Source organism: Aulostomus chinensis, chromosome 8, assembly GCF_037954235.1.
Source record: "Aulostomus chinensis isolate RoL2024-O1b breed Wild chromosome 8, RoL_Achi_v1.0, whole genome shotgun sequence".
NCBI classification, from domain to species: domain Eukaryota; kingdom Metazoa; phylum Chordata; class Actinopteri; order Syngnathiformes; family Aulostomidae; genus Aulostomus; species Aulostomus chinensis.
This window is the reverse complement of record NC_141327.1, coordinates 14,963,425-14,988,123: the sequence shown is the minus strand read 5'-3', so window position 1 is coordinate 14,988,123 and position 24,699 is coordinate 14,963,425. Positions and strand designations below refer to the sequence as shown.

Below are 24,699 nucleotides of genomic sequence, written 5' to 3'. Positions count from 1 at the left end.
TGTAGTTTGGTCCAAAGTGTGTATTCCTGGATAGCGTATGTTTGTGTTTCTGTAATATTTCAGTCAGATTAGACGTTGTGTTTCACGCCTCTTCAGACCTTCAGATGTTTGATTGATGTATTAAAGGTTGCATGATGAAAATGTTTCTGAGTAATGAGCCTTTCAATGAACCCCTCTACCTCGGCTGCTCTCACACCCATTTCTTGCGCGGTTAGCAAAGTCTACATTGAACTTCATTGTCATTTCTGTCTCAGTTCGCCTGTTGTGTTTCCCTGTCCGTTCTTTCACCATCCAGCTCCCTCTGAGTGCTTTCGAGTTGGTATTTTTTCCCTCTTTTTAGTTACCTGTTGTTGTTTTGTTTTTTTAAATGTCCTCTTCCGGTTTGGGTCCAGCTCCACCGGCAATTTAACAAAAGCAGAGGATCACGTTGGGCACTCGTCCCGCCAGCTTTAATACTGTTCAGGCTGGACACACCAGTTACCCTTTGGGAGAGAGTTCATTTAATAATGAATAATTTGTGTTTCCGTAGGAGACCTTGATGGGATGTACAGTGTACACCCCCATCCCTTTCATTATCATACTTAACCTTGTATTTTTAATCATATAATAATGAGTCAGACATATGTAGATTAGCTACGTCAAAGTCTCAGAGGACACCTGGTTTCTCTTGTAACCCACAATCTCATTACTGAGACGAGTCAAACTTCCAGCACAACGATTAACTCACACAAGTGATGTCATTCAAGGCATTTTATTTTTATATATTTAAATCTATTGCATTAAGGCATTTGAAAAAAATAGAACAGCCTTAAAACATTGGCATCTGGAAGATATGTACTTTCTTAGATAATACGGAGTTCGAGCATCATGTTAGACCTAAAGATCCAGCAGTCGGAGGTCAACGTGCTGATAGAAACCTCTTCTGCTGTGTGAAGCCTAGTAGAGTGACTGCAGGAGAACCCATCACCAATTAAAGTGTAAAATCTGTGAGTAACTATACAGCAACCAACCTAAAGGAGAACATTTTCCAGTGTCCCGTGTGTGTTTCCTAAATGCTGGTTGAGGTAATAAGGTGAAAATGTAAACCACAGTGAGAGGAAAAGCTAGGGTTTAACTAACACATGTGAATTATAATTGCATTTAAAGCCCCAGACAAACTATTTGTGTGCAAAACAAGTATAAAACAACCTGTAACAGCAGTTCAGCACAAATGAAGCTGCACTGGTTTGCAGCAGGAGCAACAGTCTATGATAGAATAAACCTATTAGTAGAAAAATAGACCTAAACAAAGTATCTGGAAAGCCTTCTTAGAAAAATCTCAGTCATGAATAGAATTATTTGGCCGAATACAAGTAATAATAAGGCTATACGATGATTGGAGAGGGGAAAACAAGGCTAAACCCTGTCTGAGCAAGTCTCAGTGTGGCTAATACTTGACTACATTTTACTCCTGGTGCTCGTCCCTTCACTCGGCTGCAGGCTCAGACGGCTCAACCGGCGCATCCACATCTTCATCGCTGTCCAGCCCACTGCGATTCATGACACGACGAACATTGAAGGGCAGGTCCCCACGTCTTTAAAAACAAATACACCCAGTTGGCTCCATGAATTAAACTGTGTAGTTCTGTGGCTAGAAATAATGCAATAGAAATCTTTAAACTGGGTCACTTCTGATGAAGGAACCTACCTCAGCTTGCTCTTCAGACTGCTGACTTCACGGTTCATAGCGTCTGCTGACTCAGAAGCGTCATCGAGCTCCCTCTGTAGTTTCCTACGGTAGGCGTTGGCTCGTGTCACCTCCTCCTCCGCCTCCTCTAGCTGGCGCTTCAGCTGACGCATGCGGCTGTTGGTCTTGTCAGCCTGCAGAGAGACAGGTGGCCTTGTGTGAGGAGTCATGGGAACATAAAGTGTGACATCACATAGAGCCAACAGTTTGAAGGAGCAGCATACAGCGCTCGAACGTCACATCGATGGTTTCTAGCGCTGACTCAGGAAGGATTCAAATCAGGATTGAGCACAGTGAGACTCCTCTCAGCTTCATTCATCCTCTCAGATCTGGAGGGTTGGGGATGAGGCTTACTTGTTCTTTGTATTGTTCCGTGTTGCGCCTCTCGTCTTCCACCTGTAACAACACCTCCTTCAGCTTCTTCTCTGTGCGTCTGGCGAGCCTGGAGGCCTGCTGACGCTCCCTGAAATAAGTCCAGAAATCTCAGTAAATGGTAGCAAGACACAAATACACAAAACTTGCTGCAGACACAAAAACACAAAAGTTGCTCCAGACATTATCAACTTAAAATTTAAATTAAAAAAAAACACAAGAAAAAGACACAAAAAAGAAAGCGCTTTTCAAACAACTGAAAATGCAAAATTGAGGGTCATAGGACACTGGGACTCACTTTGACTCGATGTCAAGTTGCTCCTCCAGCTGAGCGATCTTGGCCTCCAGCGTGGTGATGGAGGATTTATACTTGGACTTAATGGTCCCTTCAAGCTCCTGCAGCTTCAGCTTCAACTCCTTGTTCTGCCGATCCATCTGGGAACGAGCCCCCTCCAGCCGCTGGGAGGTGCTGCGCTCTGACGACAGCTCTGTGGTCAACTGCTCCACCTAACAGCACAAAGACACACACACACACACACACAGAGGACGTGTTAAAGTGGCACACACATCCTGGCATCGTGATCTCAGTAATTGTAGTCTTCCATTCTCTCATGACTTCGTCATCATGCCCTCCTGTCCCGAGCAGGCGGCTGCAGTGATGCTGCGAGTCCATACCTGCAGGGCGGTTCTCCTCATGCGGTCATTGACCATCTCGATGCTCAGCTGCTCCTCCTCCAGCTCCTCCTCCAGCTGGCTGATGCGACTCTCCAGCCTCCTCTTCTCATCTGTTAGCAGAGAACTGGCCGACAAGTGAGGAGAGGACAGTTACTGAATGAACAACCATGTCACAGTATATCCTCCTTTTAAAAAAAAAAAACAAAACAGGTGCATACTGAATAAATCAAATACTGAATGAATTTCAAGGCCAGGAGTCAAACAGGCCCGTTTAAAAAAAAAAAAAAAGTAGTAGAAATTTGAAATAAATATGAATTGTTTCAAATTGTTGCACCTTTACAGCATTTAAACAGTTAATGTTTGGCTCTTACGTCTTGGTGTTGCTGTTGTTCACCTCATCCTGGAGCTCGTCTCTCTCGGTCTGAATTTGTCTCTTGAGTCTCTCTGCAGTGGCCAGATCCTGGACAAGAGAGAGAGAGAGAGAGAGGCACGCACACACACACAATAAGTGTAGCTGGCTAAAATCAGACAGACAGTTTGAGCTAAAAAGCTACTACTTCTTATATGCAGGAACCCACAGACGAGTACCCAGAAATGGTCTGTACAGGGAAAACGGGAGCCCCATTTTGATATAAACCATTTTTGACAGCAGTAAATGTGTCTCCTCCTCTTGTTGTTTCAATCGTGTTTTCAAGTGTTTCCTTTGGAACGTCAGTATCAGAGGTGCGTGTTTAATGTGTTCAGAACCGTATGTTGCTCTTTCTACAGAATGTGTTCTGTTTTGACATGTAAAATCAAGTAGGGCAGAAAAAAAATGTCTGAATGCAATAAAAATGTAAAAACACTTTGATATTTTTACAATTGAGACAAACACAAAAAGAACTGACGTGTGAATCATCATGATGTTTGAGATATACATTTCAAATACTTATATATTGAACTAAATCACATGTGATGCACCTGACAGGTTTGACGTTTACCAGATGAAAAGACTGTTGTCTTAATCAAGTCAGTTTATAGTTTGACGACCATTGAGAGGAAACTGCGGTTTCATTTTATTTCCACGTGATTGGATATAATAAAAAAAAGGTCCGGCTACAAATTACGGTTTGTAGAAATGCAAAAATGGCTCATAATAAAGATTTCATCCTGTGGTAGAATATTCATAAATGCTCCATCTAAAATATCTTGGTCTTTGGAGAACTGTAGTATTCCTCACATCATATGACTGTCATGCATCTTCATACCTCCTGCAGGTGCAGGGCATCTCCCTCCATGGTCTTCAGCTTCTTCTCCGTCTCCTTGCCGGCATTAATGGCTTCCTCCTTGGCCAGACGCAGCTCTTCAATCTCTCTGGAGTACTCTTTCATTTGGGCCTAGTGTTGGAGCACAACAGTGATCAAATTTAGCTGAATAAATGACTCTGACTACACTTGTCCTCACAGGAAGGGAGAAAGGAAAGTCAGAAGGTGGGAGTGAGTTGACATATTTTACCTGCAGTTTTTTCAGCTGTTTGAGGGCCTCGTCCCGGCCCTTGTTGGCAGCGTCGATCTGCATCTCAAGCTCTCCGAGATCCATCTCCAGTTTCTTCTTGGATGAAAGTGCCTGAGTACGCTGCCTGCGTTCGTCTTCCAGCTCCACCTCCATCGCACAAACCTGGAGGAGAGAAAAACGAAAGCGATATGTCATTTCACCTGTCAACATTTGTCCACCGAATCAAGGAGATAATGTGTAATATTTGGTTCTCTTGCCTGTTTGACCAACTGTTTCCTGCGCTCCTCGCCCTGCTCGTCTCTGGCCTGCAGGTCTCGGTCAAACTGGGCCTTCATGGCCTGCATGTTGACCTCCAGACGCAGTTTGGCGTCCTCGGTGGCCTGAAGCTCATCCTCCAGCTCCTCCAGCTGAACTCTCATCTCCTCCAGCTGCTGATCCATGGCACGCTTTGACCTCTCCAGCTCGTGAACCTGTGGGGAACGTGAGGATTTTAATTTACTTTTCAAACCACATGGAGAGCTGCAAAGAGACGATGGTGGTGTTCACACTTACACTCTTGCCAACATCATCCTTGGAGGACACCAAGTCTTCCATCTCAGCTTTGAGCATCTTATTGGCTCGATCTAACTCGTCCTTCAGGTCCGTCATGGTGTCCAGCTCGCGGGCCAGTGTCAGGGCTCGCGTCTCCTTCTCCCTGGCCTCAGCCTCGGCCTTGTCGCGCTCATCAGCGTACTGAGTCGAAATAGTTTTCTCTTCAGCCAGCATCTAAGGAAGGAATGATGGGGAAGAGGTTTCATTAAGTTTTTTTTTTAAAGAAAATGTCCAGTCAAAATGACTTTTGTTAAAAATGCCACTGCCGCAATATTTCATCTGTGCTTTGTCTCTACAAGTCTAACATATCGGTACTATGTGTCCATTTATGGCAGATCTGCTCAGCTCAATGCTTTTGATGAGAATATTTATGCTTTTAAGTAAAGTGGCCGTTCAGTTCTCGGCTTCTACCTGGTCAAACTTCTTCTGCTTCCTCTCCAGGCTGGAGACGATTTGCCTCAGATGGTCCTGGTCCACCATGAGGTCGTCCAGCTCCTGCTGCAAACGGGTTTTCGTCTTGTCCAGTTTGTCGTAGGCAGCGTTCCTCTCCTCCAGATGCTGCTGCACGTTTTCCATCTCCCGCTGGACTCGCTTGCGGCCCTCCTCTGCCCCCTCCAGGCTCGAGGTCTCATTTTCCAACTTCTTCTTCATGTCTGACAGCTAAAGACATGATGGAGGGAATAAGAGGGTCAAGAATGACATGTGGGAGAGGAAGTCCTTGTCTGAAATAACAGAGACAGTGGGCTGACCTGAGACTGTAGAGAGGAGACCTGCTTCTCCACGCTCTTCTTGCTCTCCTCCTCTTCGTCCAGCATCTCTCGTAGGCTGTTCTGCTCGTCCTCCATCTGTCGCAGCCGGGTGGAGAGGGAGAGCTTCTGACGAGTCTCCTCTTGGAGCAGCTCCTGCAGGCAGAGATGGAAAACAACTTGACAAAAATATTTCACCAGCCTTTAAAAACTCGGCTCATGATTTATTTTTATTCATTTCTATTGTATGTGTTAAAATTTTGGCCAAGTCATGCTGAAACTCTTTGAATTATTTCCATAGAATGACTGAAAAGCATATTTTTCATAACCATGTTTATCTAGAGATGTCTTCATTTTTTTTTTTTAAATTAGGTCATTGTTTGGCTGATAAAATGCCAGAAAAGCGCAATCAAATGCTCCCAACATGTTTAGAATGATATTCCCGTTTTGTCTGCCCAACATTCCAAAGCTGAGATTATTTCTATTGTTGTAAAAAGGAGAAAAAGCACCGAATTAGAAAGGGTAGATCAGACACAACTTACACATCTCTGAGTGTAACTGTCTATTAATTCCTAACTGATGGTTTCAGCTCCACTTGAGATGGACTGGAGTGTGCAAGTACACCTAGTGCTAGCAGCTAATGTGTCTCTTTTCATACCTGCGTGTCCTGCAGCTGAGACTCTACAGAAGAGAGTTCCTTGCCGGATTTGATGCAATTGCCCTCGGTCTCAGTGAGGAGGCTGTTGACATTATCAAGCTCTGACTAAACACACAGAGAGAAACAATGAATCACTACAGACGGACAAATCCTCGAATGCTCCCTCCACTCCTTTGTCTCGAAGCATAGACTCAACGCTGAAAACCACATCTGTCCATACCTGCATCTTGTTCAACTTCTCCACCATTTCCTGCCTCTGTCGTTCACTCTCTCCATGTTTGACTTGCAACTCTTGAACCTGAGACTCTGCCTTCTTCCGACGATGTTCCGAGTCTGCTTTGCCTTGCGTCAGCGTCTTCAGCTCGATCTGCAGCTCGTTCCACTCGCTCTCCAGCGCCTGCTTACTCTTCTCCACTGACGCCTTGTTCTGCAGGTGTGAGACACATCAGACATGCTACTGCTGCTGTTCACATGTTCTTTAGGCACTGGTGTCACTCTCATCCAGCACAATTTTACCCTTTTGGCCTGCTCTAGCTGTTCATTGAGCTCATCAAAAGCCTGGTTGTGTTTGTGTCTCATCTCAGCCATCTGCTGCTCGTGGAGCTTGACGTCTTCATCCAGTGTCTTCTTTAGCTGGGCAACCTCAGTCTCACGTTTGCTCCTGCAATCACGGAGGAAGCAAAAAGGTGACGAGTAAACTGAATCAGTCTTTCATGGAACACTTTTCTTGGTTGCAGTTGTTGGTTGCCTTCAATTCATTTGTCAATCTCTCATTGTGGGGTACATATCTACTCGTCTGGCAGCGAGACCTCATGAGCCAACTGTTACCTGAGCTCCTGCTGTGCTGCCGTGGAGTCCAGAGTGTCCTCCAGCTCAGTCTTGAGGGCCTCCAGCTCCTCTCCCAAGTCCCTGCGTTGTTTCTCAGCCTTAGAGCGACTCTGCCTTTCCAGCTCCAGGTCCTCCTGCAGCTCTGAGATCTGAGCCTCCAGCTCCCTGATCTTCTTCTGGGCCGTATTCTTGGCTGCGGCCTCCTCCTCAATCCTGGGGTGGGGGGTGGGGGGCATTAATATGGGGGGGGGGGGGGGGGCTGACTGGAGATCTGAGACTAAATTACTGAATGAAACACCAACCTGGCCAGTGCAGCGAGCAGCTCCTCCTCCTTCTTGGCCAGCTGAGCTCGAAGTTCAGCGATTTGGGCCTGCAGGTCTGCGATCTGGTCACCAAGTTCAGTTGAGTCGCCCTCAAGCTTACGACGGTTCTTCTCCAACTCCTGACGCATTTTCTCCTCCTTTCTTAGACGATCTGGGAGTGAGAGGACCCCAAATACGCGATTTATTAATTTGAGTTGAATATCCTTCAAAGATGATAAAAATACCAAAACAGAATATTCCTCAGGTGTAAACAGTGCCTCATTGCAGCTGTATTAACCTGAACTGCAATTCCACAAATGGCCACTAGAGAGTTACAGTAGTGATTCTGACAGAGGGAGAACCCGCATGAAGGTTTTATAAGAGAAACACACTGAGCAGCACTCCTTTTACAGGTAGAGAGAACCCAGGGATTTTGACATTACAATAAATAGATGAAGTGGTCATGAATGTGCTGATAAAATGTGCCAAAAAAAATGTACAATCTTTTCCTGATTTCTTTTCAATCTGCCTGTTTGTCCGAAATTGTTAAGAAACCTGTTCACAACAGCCACAAGTTGATTTTGAAAAATATATTTGATGTAGGTAGAAAGCTCAACAGGAATGTCATAAATAGGTACTTGCCCTCCAAATCTGTTATCATGGCTTCATGTTTATTTTTGAGCTTCTGCAAACTTTTGGACTTTTCTTCCTCTTCAGCCAAGTTGGTGGTGAACTCAGAGATTCTCTCTTCCAGCAGTTTCTTCTCCTGGAGACATTACGGAAAGACATTACAGTTTCATCCAGCTGGAATCAGAACCGTTGCTGTGAGTGAGTGTTGATTCTGTTATGTGTTGTGAGACCTTGTTGAGTTTGCCATTCTGGTCATCCAGCACCATCACGTCATCCTCCAGCTTCTTCAATTTAGCGTCCGTGGTCACCTTCTCCATCTGGAGCTTCTGTCTGGCTGCTTCCTCCTCGTCCAGCTGCTGCTCCAGGTCCTACATGGAAATGTGAATACATTTGCAACGATGAAGTTTTTTTTATTTGTTTTAAATAACTCAAGGGTTTTCTATATGTCATCCTCTGAAGGAGACTCCGGGGGATTTTACTGACCGTGATGTTCTGCTGCATCTTTTTCCTCTCTGTGTGCATCTGAGTGACCCGCTCCTCCTCCTCCTCTAGGCGGGACTCCAGGTCATGAAGGATCTCCTCCAGCTCCTGCTTTCTGGTGGCCAGACGGGCTCTCATCTCCTCAGCTTCTGCACAAAGTTCCGTCTCTGCCTGGAGCTGCTCCTGGAGAGCCAGCTTCTCTGCGTTCAACTGGTGGGGGGGAGGGGGGATAAAGATATGTTTTTATGACTCAAGGTTGTCCATCACTTCAAGAATATAGAGGCAGAAACATCCTCTTGGACTCAAGGATGAGCAGATATGCAGACCGTCTAGATCCAAACTCATACCTGCTGCTGCTTGGACTCGTACTGTTTGATCTGGTCCTCGGCCTGCTGCTGTTTCTCCTTCACCTTCAACAGCTCCTCCTCTTTGGCCACCATCTCCTCCTCCTGCCGAGTCACCTGCAGCAGGGGCTTCACCTAGAATAAAAATAAAAACACCATCGATATCAAAGGATTGTGAGAATTGCACTGGAAGCAGGGACGACGATGACAAATTTTGTAGTTTGTACTGAAGTGTTTTGTATAATAGCCGTTTTTCTAATTCAGTGGTGCTACAGAATGGTCATAGTCATTCAGATATCAGTTGGTCACAAGTAATAATAAAAAAAGGTCAACAGCATGTGTGGTATCATCCAATTTATATTGGAAAAGTATAGACTAATTAGCAGGATTCACCGCTCAGGTTTGTCTCATACTGTATCTGTACATCTCTATATATTTTCTCTCTCTTTTTTTCCACAACTTGTCCATTGTTTTTTGCAATAAGCAAAGCACTTTGTAACGGGTATGCTATGGGTTCATACGCGACTATCATTTTTTAATATTTTAAATTGCATCCACACCACAAACATGACTGAACTACTGCTATCCAGTCGCTAGGAAGAATAAACCTGTGCCACTAACTGATCTCTGACCTTGGTGAAGAGCCTCCACCACTGCCAGTTCCTGAGCTTGAGATAAGCTGCACAGTTCCTCTGGATGACTTTCATGGCCATCAGCTGCTGCTGCCTCTTGGCGAAGGCTCTAAACGTTACAGAAAAAAACAAAAACACAATTTAGTCCACAAGGAGGAATCTCAGATGATATCATATGTATCAAGTGTCCTTCATACTTGCGGGCCACGTATCCTCTGCACCAGGCCTGGAAGCTAATGATGACGTCGGTGATCTTCATATCTCGCTCCTCCTCCAGGTGAGCCAGCACGCCGGCTCTGAAGAACACTTTACTCTGACCAATGCGGTACAGGTTGGGGTCCAACTCTAGAGCTTTGATCTGCACGCAGAAGACAGTCACTCTCTAACAAGTCCTGATGCTTAACATGAGAAGCAGTCGTCCTCATCCAATGTAATGTTCTTACCATGAGATCGCAGGCTTGCTTCCCATCCATGAAGCCTTTAGGGATGGCGTTGGGAGTGAGGATTTCATACCTGAGACACAGAATTGCACACAAACAGCATTCAATTGCTCATGTAGTTTCTCGTCCTGCTATGTTGCTGTTTGATGCACATTCTCTGATGGATTCATCAGTAATGCAAAAACTCTAAATCTTAAGTCTAATTTCTAGTCAACGCTTCCAGACCAGTGCTCCTCAGTGTGATGCTCGTCAATTCCAGATATCTTGAGTAGATTTTCATTTGTTCAAATGCAGGATTTCATTCATTACAAGCGTCAAATTTTTCAGTTTCTTTCATGCGTCTTCTGGTTTTCAGTAAATAGCTGTTCACCTCTGTCTGAACTCCTGGAAGACTATGCGGTTGGGGAAACCCTGTCTGCAGATGCGGATCCCCTCGAGGACTCCGTTACACCTCAGCTGGTCCAGAACCAGGTGAGGCTCCAGTTTACCAGCCTGAAGGAAACAACACAGACTACAATTAAACATTTGCCCATGTATCATAACCCTTCTAGACAACAAAACCTTGTTAATTCATGACAGTAGTATCATCTAAATTCTCTTCCTTCTCTTGCTCACTTCATCCTGCATGTGAACTCTTGGCTCCCAGTACAGCAATAAAATCTCAATAGTCTCTCTGCAGCATCATGAAGGGAGCATGTCCTCCTGTACCTTCTTCTCGTGGTTGGGGATGATGCAGCGGACAAAGTTGGGGTTGGTGTTTCTGAGTGTGGCCATCAGGTTGCTGAGCTGCTCCTTGTACAGCTGTCCCACCGTGCGGAACATTCCTTTTCGGGATTTGAACCCACCGTGCATAGAGTCCGACATTCCTGCCACCTTGTCCATGCCAACGATTCGGTCCACTGTGAGCAAAAGTTACTTATCATGAAACATGAACTGAACTCTGACAACAGCCCTTCCACCCAAACACCAGACTTCTGCCTGCTGAAAGAGGATATTGATGGCATTTAAAAAAAAAAAAAAATTTAATTCTGGCAAATTGAAAACACTTGGTCGGCAGGGAAATAATCACGCAAAAGGTGCCTTTCAATTGCCAACAGGGAAAACACTCCAGTTACTGACCGTCTCTCCACAGGTCAGCAGTGAACTTGTCTGATGACTGGTTGAGCAAAGTGGCCACGCACTCATTCAGAGGATCCATGTTCTTCATGAGCCACGCGTCAGCTTTGTAGTCCACCTGCACCAGAGGAGAGCGGCGGTTATAAGACAGAACTGCTGAGCTGAGGTCAGGAAATACAGAAACAGAGTGGCCATCTAGTAATCAACATGTTACTCTACTCAACAGACCTGCTGCTGATGAGATGGTTAACATCAGTGTGTGAATATCCATGAATATCATGTAGGAAATTCTGGTCAAATACCTTTCCAGCATAGTGAATGATGCAGAAATCTGCTTCATCCTTGAGTTTCTTGGGTTTCTGGAACTTCGGATGTGTTCCCTGCTCCTGAGCCACTTTCTCTACAAAGCTCTTGTCGGTGGCTTTGGGGAACCAGCACTCCTCATCCAGCAAGGCTAAGATGCCAGGAGGACCAGACTGTGATGGGCAACAGGGGGGTTAGAGGATCATGGTTTTATGTCTCCATCATTAAAACATATGTAGTCAGAGTTTCATCTCACATGTTTTTCAATGAGGTCGATGCAGGGCTGCAGGTCGAGGCCGAAGTCAATGAAGCTCCAGTCAATGCCCTCCCTCTGGTACTCCTCCTGCTCCAGGATGAACATGGTGTGGTTGAAGAGCTGCTGCAGCTTCTCGTTGGTGTAGTTGATGCACAACTGCTCAAAGGAGTTCAGCTGCAGGAGAGATGTCACAGCCAGACTGTCAGTATACAAAGATGTTCAACCATAATTCATATTACACTAGAAAAGCTTAGTCAGAACCAATCTAACCTCAAAGATCTCAAACCCAGCAATGTCGAGGATACCGATGAAGGAGGCTCCCTGTCTCTTGGTCTTATCCAGGGCCTTGTTGATCCTCATGACCAGCCAGCGGAACATCCTCTCATAAGATGCTTTGGCCAGAGCTTCGACAGCAAACTCCGCCTGCTCCTGGGTCTGAGCTTTCTGCACGTAATCCCTGCCAACCTGAAGGAAGATAACCGCGTTCTTCAGACTGTTAAGTATTATCAATATTCTTCTTCTTCTTAACATGTGTGAAGGGACCAAGCAGGGCTGGTTCAGCTCATCTACTAATGCTACAGTATTTTGCCACAAAGCTGCATACGAGGACGTTGCTGCCAGAATGTCTTTACACAGAAAGCCTTTGTAATATGCAGGTAACACTATGGAAAGTCTATTTTAAGCCAAACAATGATGTTTTCTAAGGTCTTTTAGCAGAAGCTACTGATTTCTTTGACAGTTGATTTGAATTGGAGACAAGATATGCTTTTGTTAAGTCGCTTTGGACACACGATTGTTGGGGTGGGTTTTCAATAATATGTTGCAATTTGGATGAGCAACTTTTGAGCCCTTGTAGTGATGGAAGCAAGCACCGGACCGGGGAGGGTAAGATTTGGAATCTGAGGATAGACTGGAGGTGGGGACATGCAGACTGATATAACTGCCCTGTGGGTGAGTATCAGCGTCTTTGAACTGTCTTCGTGCAGAGCTGGAAAGCTGATGAGGTGATTGGAAGAAGGGAGTAAAGAGAGGTTCCTTAAAGCTCTGAAGGTAGGCAAGTCTACAACTGTAACTAAAACCACAAACAACCCAAGTACTCTGGGTGGAAGCCCTCGTAGTCTTGACACTCCAGCTTTCTGGGAATCTCCTGCCTACTGACTGAGTGTAAAACATGAGGTGCTGGCCAACAAGCTGCACCTTTAAACTGTGTTCCACCAGTTCAGGTTAAGGAACAAGAACACAAATCCAGATAAAAGCAACAAAAAAAAAATTAAAGCTCAAATGTATCTCAGCACTCAGACAAGACGAAAGACAGAAAGGCCATGGTTGTGGGTGATGAAAGCACATGTTGCTCTGCAGACCTTGATTCTGGGAGACAGGATGGCTCGGGTGAATTCCGTCACATTGATGCCCAGCAGGTGACACACTTTCTGGGCAGCTGGAGGTGAAACATGGTGGGGTTCATGTCAGAGGATGATGGCGTAAGACAGATGACAGTGATGTTACTGCGTGAGCGTACCAGTGTCATCGGGCATGGAGGCCTGGTCAGAGTGACGCTCCTTCTTGAAGGTCATGTTGCCCAGCTGCAGCACAGCCGACACCACCTTCAACAGACCTGAGCACACACGAGGAGGAATCTCATTACGCAGAAAAACACAACAATCATGGCTGCAACTCCTAAAAATGATGCCTTGTATCAAATAATCAAGCCTAAAACATAAATGCCGCTTGTGATGTTGGACACGAATAAAAAGTACCGATTCTCTCCTCCTCTGGGATACTCATGATCTTGAAGGCCTCCATCGTCTCATTGAACATGTCCTTGTCCTGCTGCCCAGGAATTGTCACGTTTCCATTGGACAGGAAGCGGTATTTGCTGTAGTCTTCCAGACACAACTCAGCTGGATGAGAGTGGAAGCAAAGAGATTTTTTTTAAAAATGCAATCTTTGCAACATTTCTGTCAAGCATATGCAACTAGGCTTGAATGTGGACAACAGCAGGAGGGTCGTTGTCAGTCGTGGCAGCTGACATCAGAGACTTGCAGCGCACAGCATCGACAAGTTGGCTCTTCAGTGATTTCTTAATACGACCACGTCTTGCAACTCTCATTTCACAAAAGGTTGCTGCAGTGCATTAGTGTTGCAATCAAAGATCTTCAGCGCTCACATCGTAGCTTGTCTCCTGCTCCTGACAGCATGTAGTAGAAGACGTGGAAGCTTCTCTCCTCTTGAGCTTGTCTAATGGCCCGAGACTTCTCCAGCAGATCTGAAAACACCTCCGTCAAGGATGCATCTACACTACGGAAAAAGAGATGAGGGATCCTGCTCTGTCTCCTGCATCTCCATTTGATCTTGTGACTAAAACTACTTTTAAGTCCTTTATAACAACTCAGTGGATATCAGGTTTACATAAATCCTAAACAGATGTATTTCTAGTGACATCATACGGTGCTTTATGGAGAATAACTGTGTGTGTGTGTGTGTATATATGTATATATATATATATATAATTTATTATTTATTATTTATTATTATATTTATATAAATAAAATAAATATAAATAAATAAAAAAAAAAGGATGCAAGTCTCAATGTTGGCTCCAACGATGTATCCATTGACATCAAAGTTGATCCTGATAAACTTCCCCTGCAAAAAAAAGAAAACATATTGACATGCAGCACAAACACATGATTTATTTATTTAAATGTTGACTACATTTCAACCAAGCTTACGAATCTTGAGGAGTTGTCATTCTTGACTGTCTTTGCATTGCCAAAAGCCTCCAGGATGGGGTTAGCTTGCAGCAGCTGTTTCTCCAGTTCCCCCTGACACACAGGAGATGAAAGTACTGACAAAGAGACGCGTCTGGCTGAGCAGAACATTCGTCAGACAACTTTGATAAATCATGCTTGTTCTTGTAGCGCTGAAGAGGTTTCACTGGCAAAACAAACATGAGCTCTGCAATTAAGGCTGCAAAAAAGAATGGCCTCAAGGGATGTTATCACCCCCTCACACACACAGTCTTGAACATTCCAACATGTATTCCTGCAGCACAGCAAGTCCACTCAGGCACAGACACCCTGTAAGACCGTCCCTGTCCATGCAAGCACCAACACGAGAAGCACACAGGTTAGCCAACATCCCCCAGAGGAAACACAGCGACACACTCAGGCCACACGCCACACAACAATGACCAGAGTATCACTGCTGGACAGGGTGGGACATGTTCATCTGATACCTCCATTTCACCTCTTAAAGCTAATAAAACGCCTGCTGTTCTGAGCACTTCACTGCTGCACACAAGCCACATATTGAAATCACAAACATGATGGCATTCTTTAAGATCTTGAGCAGAGATTATTTTGTGAGCACTACTGAGATGTGAAGACTGATACCACTTCTGGTTTGATGAGGATTGGCCTTATGGACCATGTGTTACACTTTGGTCTTAGTACATCTTAAAATGTGTGAGCTTTACAGGTGGAGATTTTATATCTATCTATCTATCTATCTCAATCTAGATCTATCCATCTATATTTACTCGAGAGAGGTTAACCACTAATCTAAAGAAGACAGTATCATGCATTTCATTATTTTATCATATCCTTACACTGTGGGATGTTCACACTGAATGTCAAATGTGGCCAAAGTCACAAATAAAAACTGTAAAAGTGATGGAGTGATGCAATTCCTGTGAGCTAAAAAGCTGCTCTGACAAGATGACGTCGGCACGTCGGGGAGGTCCTTATATGGTCATCTGCTCCTGGCTCATCCACACCACACGGGGAGTTTAAGGAGTCTGATCGATCCAAAGAGGGTGGGCTTTTGGGGAGGTGGAGGCCCCCCAGTGTTTGGGCATAGTGCGGGCAAGAACTAAGGAGGCAGTGTGTGATAAATTAAAAATTCTCATTCAAATAAATTGTGCATCGTGGAGTACAAGAACAAACTAAATTTAAACCTGGATAAAATAAAGTTGATGACCAACTCCTTATATTTAATAGATTTTCCTCAAACCCCAAAGACAAGGACAAACATTTCCTGTTAGTAGAGCAGCACATCATCATCATCATCATCATCATGCTTACTGAGTCGGAGAAAGTAACTCACATGTGACAAAACTGCACCCTGGAGAGATGAGGGAGGGGAGGGGAGGGGGGGGAGAGAACACTTTTTAAACCAGCTACAGAACACATATTACCCAACAAGAGAGGAATCCTGAGGTCTCAGGAGGAAATGATTTTATGAGACATTTAAGCTAATGTCTCCCGAGACACCCGTGTGTTAGAATCCGTGTCTAGAGTGATTCTAGCACACGCACAAAGACGCGTTCTGCTCCACTTGGAGTGAGGCAGAGAGGCGAGGCCGACACGTTAAGGCCTGAGCGAGGAATGCGTAAAAGGCTCAGGCAGACAGTGTACAGTCGATAGTTCCGTATTCATTGTTGGAGAATCTGTATTTCTCTCCAGTCATTTTGCACTATTACACTGTTTACCTGCATCCCATGTCAATAATGCATACTGATGATTGTAGCTGCGTGTCTATTTTGTGTGTAAATACTGGAAAACAAATGAGCATTTCTGCGTAGGGTCAACCACTGAAGCGGATTTTGAACCTGAATAAAATCAGGAAACTCAAGAGAGATGAATACTAACTTGATCTTTCTTGGACTTGAAAGACGAGGCAACGTGGGCAAGATACTGAATGACTTTCTTGGTATTTTCTGTTTTCCCAGCTCCTGATTCACCGCTGTAGAGGAAACACACCACATGTTAAATATTGTGTAATCAGAAGGACACTGCTGTATAAAAACACGTATACATCAGGACTGAAGAAATACTGGCACAAGTTCTTAAATATTGCCAATATTTAAGGAGTAAAAGCTCGCTGGGATTCTTTCCTGATAATCTACTGAAACATCAAGGGAATTAAGGATTTGCTGGTTTGGGTAGGGAAAAAAATTGATAAAACAAAACATGATGGCAATTTCCTAAAATAACACCTACAAAACACTAACGACTTACGTGCAAAGGATGGATTGGTCCTCACGATCTGGAAGAGGATGAGAAAGCAGAGAAAAGAGAGGCAGGAAAACATGAAGCTACGGGATGAACAGACGATCATTTTAGATATTTCAACTCTTACACACAAGGACAGCTGAAATAACCGACAGGAGATTTTATACTTTGATAACACAGCAGTTCATTAGATTATCCTTCTTCAGTTCTTGTTAATATTACTGGCCTCATTTACTATTTTCTGACGAGGTGTAGCCTCAGTGACTGATAACGCAGCCCAACTAGCCATACCCTGCATCATGCTCCTGTAAGCCGTGTCTGTGATGGCGTAGATGTGAGGCGGCATCTCATGTCTCTTCTTGCCCTTGTACATGTTGACGATGTCCTCAGAGTAGATGGGCAGGTGCTTGTACGGGTTGATCACCACGCAGAAGAGACCCGAGTACGTCTACAACATCATCATCAACGCCGAGTTAATCAGTGCAATAACCACACAACAGCAACGCCGCCATGCTGTGAGTGTCAAACTCACATAGATGAGTCCGGAATAGTATCTCTCCTTCAGGTTATGGAGCACCGAGGCCTCGTTCAGGCAGGTGAGCTCCGCCATGTCCTCCACCTTGTTGAACTTGGGAGGGTTCATCTTCTGGATGTCGTCCTTGTTCACCTTCACCTGGAGTTTCCAGAGATGAGAAATCTGTCAGAGGAGCTTTCAGAACGAGCCTGGGGCGTGAACCAGGACAACTTGCCACCGCGTCCATGAGCATCTAGATTCATCATACCAGATTATTTAATGAACACCTGAAAATTGAGAAAAAAGTTGTTGTCCATTTCACCTTTTTGCCAGAGTCGGTGAGCTCCACCACACATTCCTCGCCATGCTCCTCCTTCAGAGAGCCGGCCTCAAAGCCCAGCTTCTCTGAGGGGACCCACACCAGCTTCTTGGTGGCCCAGTCGGCCTGGGCCAGCGGGTTGCTCATCCCGCCGCGGTCCCCGTACAGGAACTTGTCTGCGTCTGTCATGGTAGCTTTGGGACAGAGAACATTTTGAACTGTTATTGGGGGAAAAAAAAAATACACATCTATACACACAAACCATGACGACTTGCTGAATTGGAGAGTAACAAACTAAAATTAACGTTTCCCTGCAGACATTTATCAAGATACAAGGACAAAGTCATGTTTGTTTGTTTTTAAAAAAAAAAGTTTCGATATTCTAAAGAAAAAAAACAAAAATCACAAATCAAGGGCCAAATTCAATCGTGCAGTTGTTAAAGATTCTTAAGTGACACCATCGTACGTATATAAATTTTTTAAAAAAGCATTAGCAATATACTCATTTGACCATTAGTTTTTTAATAATTTATTTCGAATGCAACCAAGTTTCTACCACAAAGTCTCATCAAAAATCCATCAGGTGGCGACAGAGGTCATGATGTCATTGCTGTAATCTCACTTTGAGGCTGAAAGGTCCATCAATCAGGTGTCATGAGTCTGAGGCTGGGACACATTTTGCACGCCAGCTGCTATCCAAAGTAAACATTCCCCTGTTGCTTTAACACCTCAGAAGTTGAGTGTATTCAAGTACATTTACACATGCAAATCTCACTCCTAAAGATCAGTTTTTGACCATCTCATCTAAATTTGTACAGAGGCGTTTGCACGCTCATGAACTCACACCCACACGAACAAAACACTCTGGAAGACAGTGAAACGGACGCCTCGCTCTGGAGATACAGACAGCCTGAACAACGTTTGTGGATCATGAACATTTGACCCATAAAACTGCACCTTAAAACGCTTCAATTTACAGTAAATCCTGAACTTCATTTCTGTATCTGTGACCTGAGGCAGCACAAGTTGGACAAATGATCAAACACTTCACCTCAGTGCCACTCCAGACTGCTTCCACCCGTCGGTGCTTTAGTCCACCGTCAGCTCTCTATGCCGTCCTCGCCACATTAGATAGGATTCCACAAATTCCCACTTATCTCCCAGTTCCTTGCTCATTATCCCTAAAATCTCAGTTTTGTTTTTTTAAAATATGTATGGCCTGGAATTTTATGGTTTTAAATTCTGTGACCTTGCCCAGGTTTTTTTCCTGACCATGGGAACATGCATTGTCCGGTTCCACCAAGGACAATAAAATATGCAGCTCGTCTGAACCCGTGTGCTTGAGGACGGAGCATTTAAGGCCTCCAGTCGTGTGTTCTGTCAAATCCTGATAAAAGTCGAGTGCGAGAGGGACGCTTTGCAGTCAGGAATGTCAGGAGGAGCAAGTCTGGGCAGAGACTGAAATGTCATTATTCTCCGACCACACCCTGAATCCATCCCCTCCAGTCGGCCTTCTCCAGCTACGCGGATTCAATTTATTTAGCCTTTGGATGATCATTCCCGTGAGCTGCATCATCTGGTCCACACAAAAACTCCCGACATGCTACGCCACACCGGCAGTGAGGAGATTCATAGCGAGGGGATTTCAAATGAGAAAAAAAAGGTAGTTTGAATACAAATGTTATGGTTTTAACATGCAACAAAACATTACGAGACACTTTAGAAAGACGTTAATCTTCTTGACCCAGCAGACTGAAAGTTGTTTGAATAAATTTAAAGATAAAATGAGAATCAAAAAACTCTGATGTCTAGTAACTGCTCAGATTAATAAGAACACACACTTGCTGACAGATGACTAACGACTAATGAGGGGCACTACAAAACATGTCGGGGGTCAATGATGTCCTGTTGCATCCATAGACAAACAGGTCACAAACCAATGATAAAGTAAGGTAGGTGTTGGTTTGGATCAAATTGACAGGGTCAGTCAGTCACTTCCTCTCAAACAGGATGTATGATAGATAAAAAGCAGCGAATGTGTGTGTGTGCGCGCGTAGAAAGACATGCGGAGAGTGTGTGTGTTTGCAGAGTGAGGGATTTAGTGATCAGGGCCCAGGGTGTCATCAAGGTCTCTCCTAAGTTCATTAAGTGCTCAGACTCATGGAGGTTCTGCGTGTACGTGCGTGTGTGTGTGTGTGTGTGGGGGGGGGGGGGGATTCATCATGCAGTACTGAATATGAAAATCCCACCAAGTGTGTAAAAGTGTAACCGGGAGCATCACGTACATACGGAGTGTGGGTGTATGTTCAGGACTGAACCATGACAGCATGAAACACCACTTGTGACATTCACATGAAGCTCCGTGTGCCAACTTCCACAGGAAATTGCATAAATCTGCTTCTGCACATGACACTCCCGCAGACCCAAACGACAAACTGGACTTCTGCAATGTCAGTGACTGTCACTGTGGAGGTCACGTCTACCCACCTGAGTCACTATGAGGAGAGTCAACATCTAGTTTAATCACTGCGGATACTTTAAGCTTTGGGAAGAGATGCTTCTCAGCGTCTCTGAGTGTTCCCCGTCTCCTGCTCTCTCCTGTTCTTGGCCGTTAGTCAATCCCGGATTTATCCAGCTTCTATTACCTAACAGGGAGAGCACATGTCCCCGCAGCGATGGCCTGCAGCAGGCCCCAGGAGCTCCTGAGACACGGGCCAGGTAGCTGCAAATATCAGGGGGTCACGAACAGAACCTCGGGAAGATGGTGGATGTCTAACGTGCAGGATTTGCTTAGAAAAATTGGACAAGTAGAAAATGGCAACAAAAAAAAAAAACCCTAACATTTTAACTTTAAATAGGTGACTGCAGAAGAATCCAGAGGGTGGTTCCTGCTAACTTTTTAAAACTGCAGATGTGCTGGTGGTGTGTGTTCGTGTAAGTTGCGGTACAGGAGGACGACATTACTTGATGGTTCCTGACTTGAAACAGTTTAAAACGATCATGTTGAAGAGTCATGACAGATAAAAACTGCTGAACCAAATCCTCTTTGTTTGTACAACAGATCAATTTTGTATCCTCAGGCTACACAAGCAGCAGCAGCAGCCGCAGCAGCAGGCTGAGTGGTGCTTTTTGTGTGTTGTTTTTTGCTCGATTCATTCAAACTTAACAAAAAAGAGTCAAAGTGCACCACTGGAAGCAATTTATATAAATATCACTGAAAACATTCCAAATAAGTTAAAACCTGTAGAGAAGCCATAAACTTTCATAGCGTAGGTGGAGCCGGTTTTTCCGGTTACATTGTCACTTAACATATCATTACTTTCTGCTCCGTGAATGAAACGCTGGTCCTGGATCGGCGGGAGCGCACCGGCTCTTTTAAAGACCCTAAATCTGTGCTTCACCTCTCTAAGACTGGTTTAACTGGTGGTTGTTGTCTCGTAAGCATCATCGCAGGGATTAATCAGACAAGCTCAGATCCTGCTGATTGTCTTAAATCATCTTATTGGATCAATGTGGTGATGACTGAGCATGCGCGTCATTAAAGGGCCGCTTGATTAGGAACACCTGGCCAGGTGTGCGTCACTTCTCATCATAAGCAGCACATCAAGTTGATTTCTGTCGGTTTTTCCCTGTAATTTCAAACTCGCAATTAAGCATTTCTTTTATCTAGACCAGACCATAAATACCCCCCCCCACACACACACACACACACCACCAGCAAACAACACACACACACACACACACACACACACACACACACACACACTCACAGCTAACACACCTGGTGTTCAGCTACAGGCACTGGAGGTGGACTCGGCTAGTCTCTCTGTGTCCGTGTCTGCTGCAGTTGCGTCCCGCTCGACCACCTTGTCCTCCCAACAACAACCTCCGTCTCCCCTGGCTTCAGTTGCTCCGAGGATGGAAGTTCAGCACTTCTGATCCGCCCACATTTATTTTTCGCAGGTAAGTTGAAGACTCCGCCCCTCTTGTACCTCCTCCCCCCCTTCCCCCTCCCTCCCCCGGCGTGTGTTGCATTTAAGAGCTGCGCGTAAAACTCCGGTGATAGGAGTTTTACCTCTGTTGTTGTAGCTTGTGTTTGTGTTTTTACATCAAATTATATAAGTAAGGAGGTAGAGTAGCCGTCTAGCAAGCGAAGGGACGCTGGTTCAATCCTCACTTCCCCTGGTGACCATGACCAAGTATTCTTGAGCAAGATACTGAACTCCTGATGGCCCTGTGATGGGACTGGCGACCCGTCGAGGGTGAACCCCGCCTCTCACCAAGTCAGCTGGGACAGGCTGCAGCCCCCCCGCGACCCTTAATGTAGGAATAAGCGGAAGACAATGAATGGATGGAGGGTTATAGAAGTAAGATTGAAATAAGTAAAGACTGTATAAACGGGTTTAATATTTATATTAAATATCTACAAGAGACATTTAAAAATGTAGATCATTAGTCAATACTTCATTTATCGCAGACATTTTGACTGTGATAAAGTAATGATAAAAGTCTTATACAAGCAACAACTTTGTTTCCAGCTTCTCAAATGTGAGGATTTAGCTTACAAATTAAACATTTTTCTTTTTTTTTGTGGAATTTTCATTTGGCAAAAGATGCAACAGGAAGGTGTCACATTTGTTCACAAGTGAAAAATGCATTTATAAGTATTTTCTGGACCGATTGATGAATCGAAAAGAAATTAGAACAGAAACAGAACATGAACACATGGAACTTCACATGATTCCAATATTCATTGATCATTGTCGGACTCATCACGGTTATAGAAGCACTTTCTAAAAAAAAAAAGTGTAATGGAAACAAACTGCAATGCTTTTATGCTACAAGTTAAAAATAGAGTCAAATAATATAGAGCCAGTGTGTGTGAGAGAGTGAGAGTGTGTGTGTGTGTGTGTGTGTGTGTGTGTGTGTGTGTGTGTGTGTGTGTGTGTGTAGGAATGTAGAGCCTCGTCTGTACCTGCAACCAGACACAGGGGTGTGGTACTGCTGATGTGTCCGAGGTGGAAATAAGACACATGAACAACATAAGTGGCTGGCTAGAGAGGAAACACCAGGAAAGATTTTAAACTATCAGAGTTCGGTCAAACATGAATCACGCGTTATTTTAGTGATCCCAGTGGCCTGAACACGCATGTACGATAACACGTAGCCCAGCGAGTCTTCTTCATGTGTTGTTGTTGTTGTATCTCTGTAAAAACAAAGCAAAGACTTACATAATTAAATGTGCAAAGACATGATCTCAGTTCGTGTCATATATACCAAACAAGGTGAAATGACTACTTGAACTTCTCCGTCAACCAATGAGCTTTTTGTTGCAGTTCCTTCCATATATGGTCAGAGCCAGAGAGAGAAAGAGGTTAAGACTGCCAGAGAAGAGGTAACAGGAGGCGGGGTCTATTGTTGTGTTCCTGCTTTGGTGTAAAGTTTCTTCTCAGCCCTGTCATTACCTCCAGCTCCAGGCCCAGACCTGGACCCAGCCCCAGCCCTGGACCAGGCCTCAGCTCCAACCTCAGACCCAGCCCCAGACCTGGACCAGGCCTCAGCCTCAGACCCAGCCCCAGACCTGGACCTGCTGTTGCCACATCAGAGATGGGCTGATAGTAATGCAACGTGTTGCAGCATGAATGGAGAAGAGCGGACACACATTTTTAGTATCATGTGTCTTGGGTGGTACACGGCATTACTGTTGATGAGACACTGCCTCTAACGGAGGATTTAAAGGAATCATGTTCAGGCCGCTGTCATTCTGTTTCTGATGCATATGCACTGGTCAACCTACACATCCACCCATACAAGATTTTTGGAGTTGATGCGTAGATATCAAGAGTGACATCACTGTCAAACATCTGCTGTCATTGCTACTAAAGCACATCAGTCCAGGGCATTCATGCTGCTGCCGTCTTCAGTTTCAGTGGATTGAACTCAAGACACAAAACACCTCTTGTCTGGAAAACATGTCATCTGATCACGTGTAGTGGTCACTAACAGTCACTCACTGTACTTTGTAACACTGGATTGATAAGTTGCATACAAATAAACATTATTTTTATGTGGCCCATATTCATGCAAAAGATGTTTGTTATAAGGAATGAACACCCATGCTAATAAATTACTTGAGACAAATATTGATGCAGTTGTCAGGCTCTAAAATATATTCCCATCTTTCAATTGTAGCCTCCGATAAATTCAACTTGATGATTCTTCCTCTGGCTGTTCTTAAGTTATATAAGAGTTAAAAGCTAAACTCAGCTCACAGGCTCACACACACACACACACAAAGCATGTCTGCCCGCTGTCCTTGAGTTGATTTAAGTTTTCATGTAAACGCAGTGACAACTCAACTAGAAGCACCTCGACGGGCTGTAAACAGTCGTCAGCTACAAAAGCCCTTCGGTTCCTTTTCTGCAGCCACAGGGTGCAGTCAGATATGCTGTTTCGCCACCTCAAATCTTGTCTCAGATCAGTGAATGACACCACCACCATGATACATTCAACGTTAGAAGAGTCTGTGTTAAAACCTCAACCCTCATAGAAGTAACATGACGCAGCTGGACCTGTGTCATAAACTTCCAATGAGGAGCAGAGGCATGTTAAGTCATGCCATGCAGGCACTTTTCACTGAGTGGGGGCGAAAGTGTACTTATACACATCAGTCAAACACAAAAATGCAGTATTATATCTTGTCTAAATCCCTCTGCTGCTCCACTGGAATACCAGCATTCCTGCACAGTTATACTGGAATTATTTAAAACACGGAGGAGGAAATTTGGAAATGTCTGTAAAAGTCAGAAAAAAACCCCCTGACATCGTCTGGCTCCGGTTCCTTGAGGAATGTATCAAGCCCTCTTGTGGACAAATTGGATATTACAAGCTCAGATAACAACCAGGTATGTCAGATGCTTTTACTGACATCAGGAGGGTTTTACCTGACCTTTACTCCTGTGGAAACTAAAGAAATTTGAGAGTACTGAAAGTCTGAGAATATCCAACAAAGACCTCACACGTGACCACCAGTCCAGTTGTTTAAAAGAATAAACGAACACAAGTACACGGTGTCATGTTTAGTTGAACTATAACACCACTCAAACACATTTTTACCCATCATTTTTTGAATGACTGAGGAAAATTTTTCATTACCACATCGTGTAACATCTGTTTACACATAAAAATAAACTGAGATATACATTTCAAAACTTAGCTGTGTATTTGGAAGGAAAATGAATGACAAATGATTTTTAAC

General features: G+C 44.4%; 1 protein-coding gene and 1 long non-coding RNA gene across 3 annotated transcripts; one reads left to right on the top strand and one right to left on the bottom strand.

Moving 5' to 3' along the window:
* Positions 1–732: 732 nt before the first annotated feature.
* On the bottom strand, positions 733–21,389 carry LOC147257321 (myosin-9-like). Of its 2 annotated transcripts, XM_086211164.1 has the most exons (43): positions 21,223–21,389; positions 17,445–17,635; positions 17,141–17,281; positions 16,900–17,056; positions 16,615–16,642; positions 16,246–16,339; positions 15,701–15,718; positions 14,326–14,418; positions 14,176–14,239; positions 13,761–13,859; positions 13,351–13,494; positions 13,113–13,208; positions 12,955–13,031; positions 11,864–12,058; positions 11,594–11,767; positions 11,337–11,510; positions 11,038–11,152; positions 10,627–10,817; positions 10,289–10,410; positions 9,922–9,991; positions 9,676–9,836; positions 9,479–9,587; positions 8,850–8,981; positions 8,506–8,712; positions 8,253–8,390; positions 8,035–8,158; positions 7,393–7,564; positions 7,091–7,303; positions 6,779–6,923; positions 6,483–6,689; positions 6,263–6,367; positions 5,608–5,760; positions 5,270–5,518; positions 4,820–5,032; positions 4,525–4,737; positions 4,268–4,429; positions 4,021–4,149; positions 3,145–3,233; positions 2,774–2,897; positions 2,397–2,605; positions 2,081–2,189; positions 1,688–1,860; positions 733–1,574 (listed from the first exon to the last, which is right to left on the bottom strand). In XM_086211164.1, exons 2-43 carry the CDS (start codon positions 17,628–17,630, stop codon positions 1,466–1,468), a joined length of 5,883 nt encoding a protein of 1,960 aa, XP_086067290.1. In that variant the 5' UTR covers positions 17,631–17,635; positions 21,223–21,389; the 3' UTR covers positions 733–1,465. The 2 variants fall into 2 exon arrangements, with proteins under 2 accessions (XP_086067290.1, XP_086067291.1); XM_086211165.1 differs by lacking the exon at positions 15,701–15,718.
* Positions 21,055–23,572, top strand: LOC147257320 (uncharacterized). The gene is made up of 3 exons (XR_015117583.1): positions 21,055–21,404; positions 22,778–22,836; positions 22,913–23,572. It is a non-coding gene; the product is annotated as an uncharacterized LOC147257320 (long non-coding RNA).
* Positions 23,573–24,699: the final 1,127 nt, after the last annotated feature.

Excerpts from the sequence above, each read along its gene's own strand:
- LOC147257321 (XM_086211164.1), bottom strand. The coding sequence starts at position 17,630 with ATGACAGACGCAGACAAGTTCCTGTACGGGGACCGCGGCGGGATGAGC. Across the intron at positions 10,818-11,037 it reads TGCTGACCTGTGGAGAGACG|TGGACCGAATCGTTGGCATG; the intron begins GTCAGTAACTGG and ends TTTTGCTCACAG. Across the intron at positions 8,713-8,849 it reads ACGAGTCCAAGCAGCAGCAG|TTGAACGCAGAGAAGCTGGC; the intron begins GTATGAGTTTGG and ends CCCCCCCACCAG.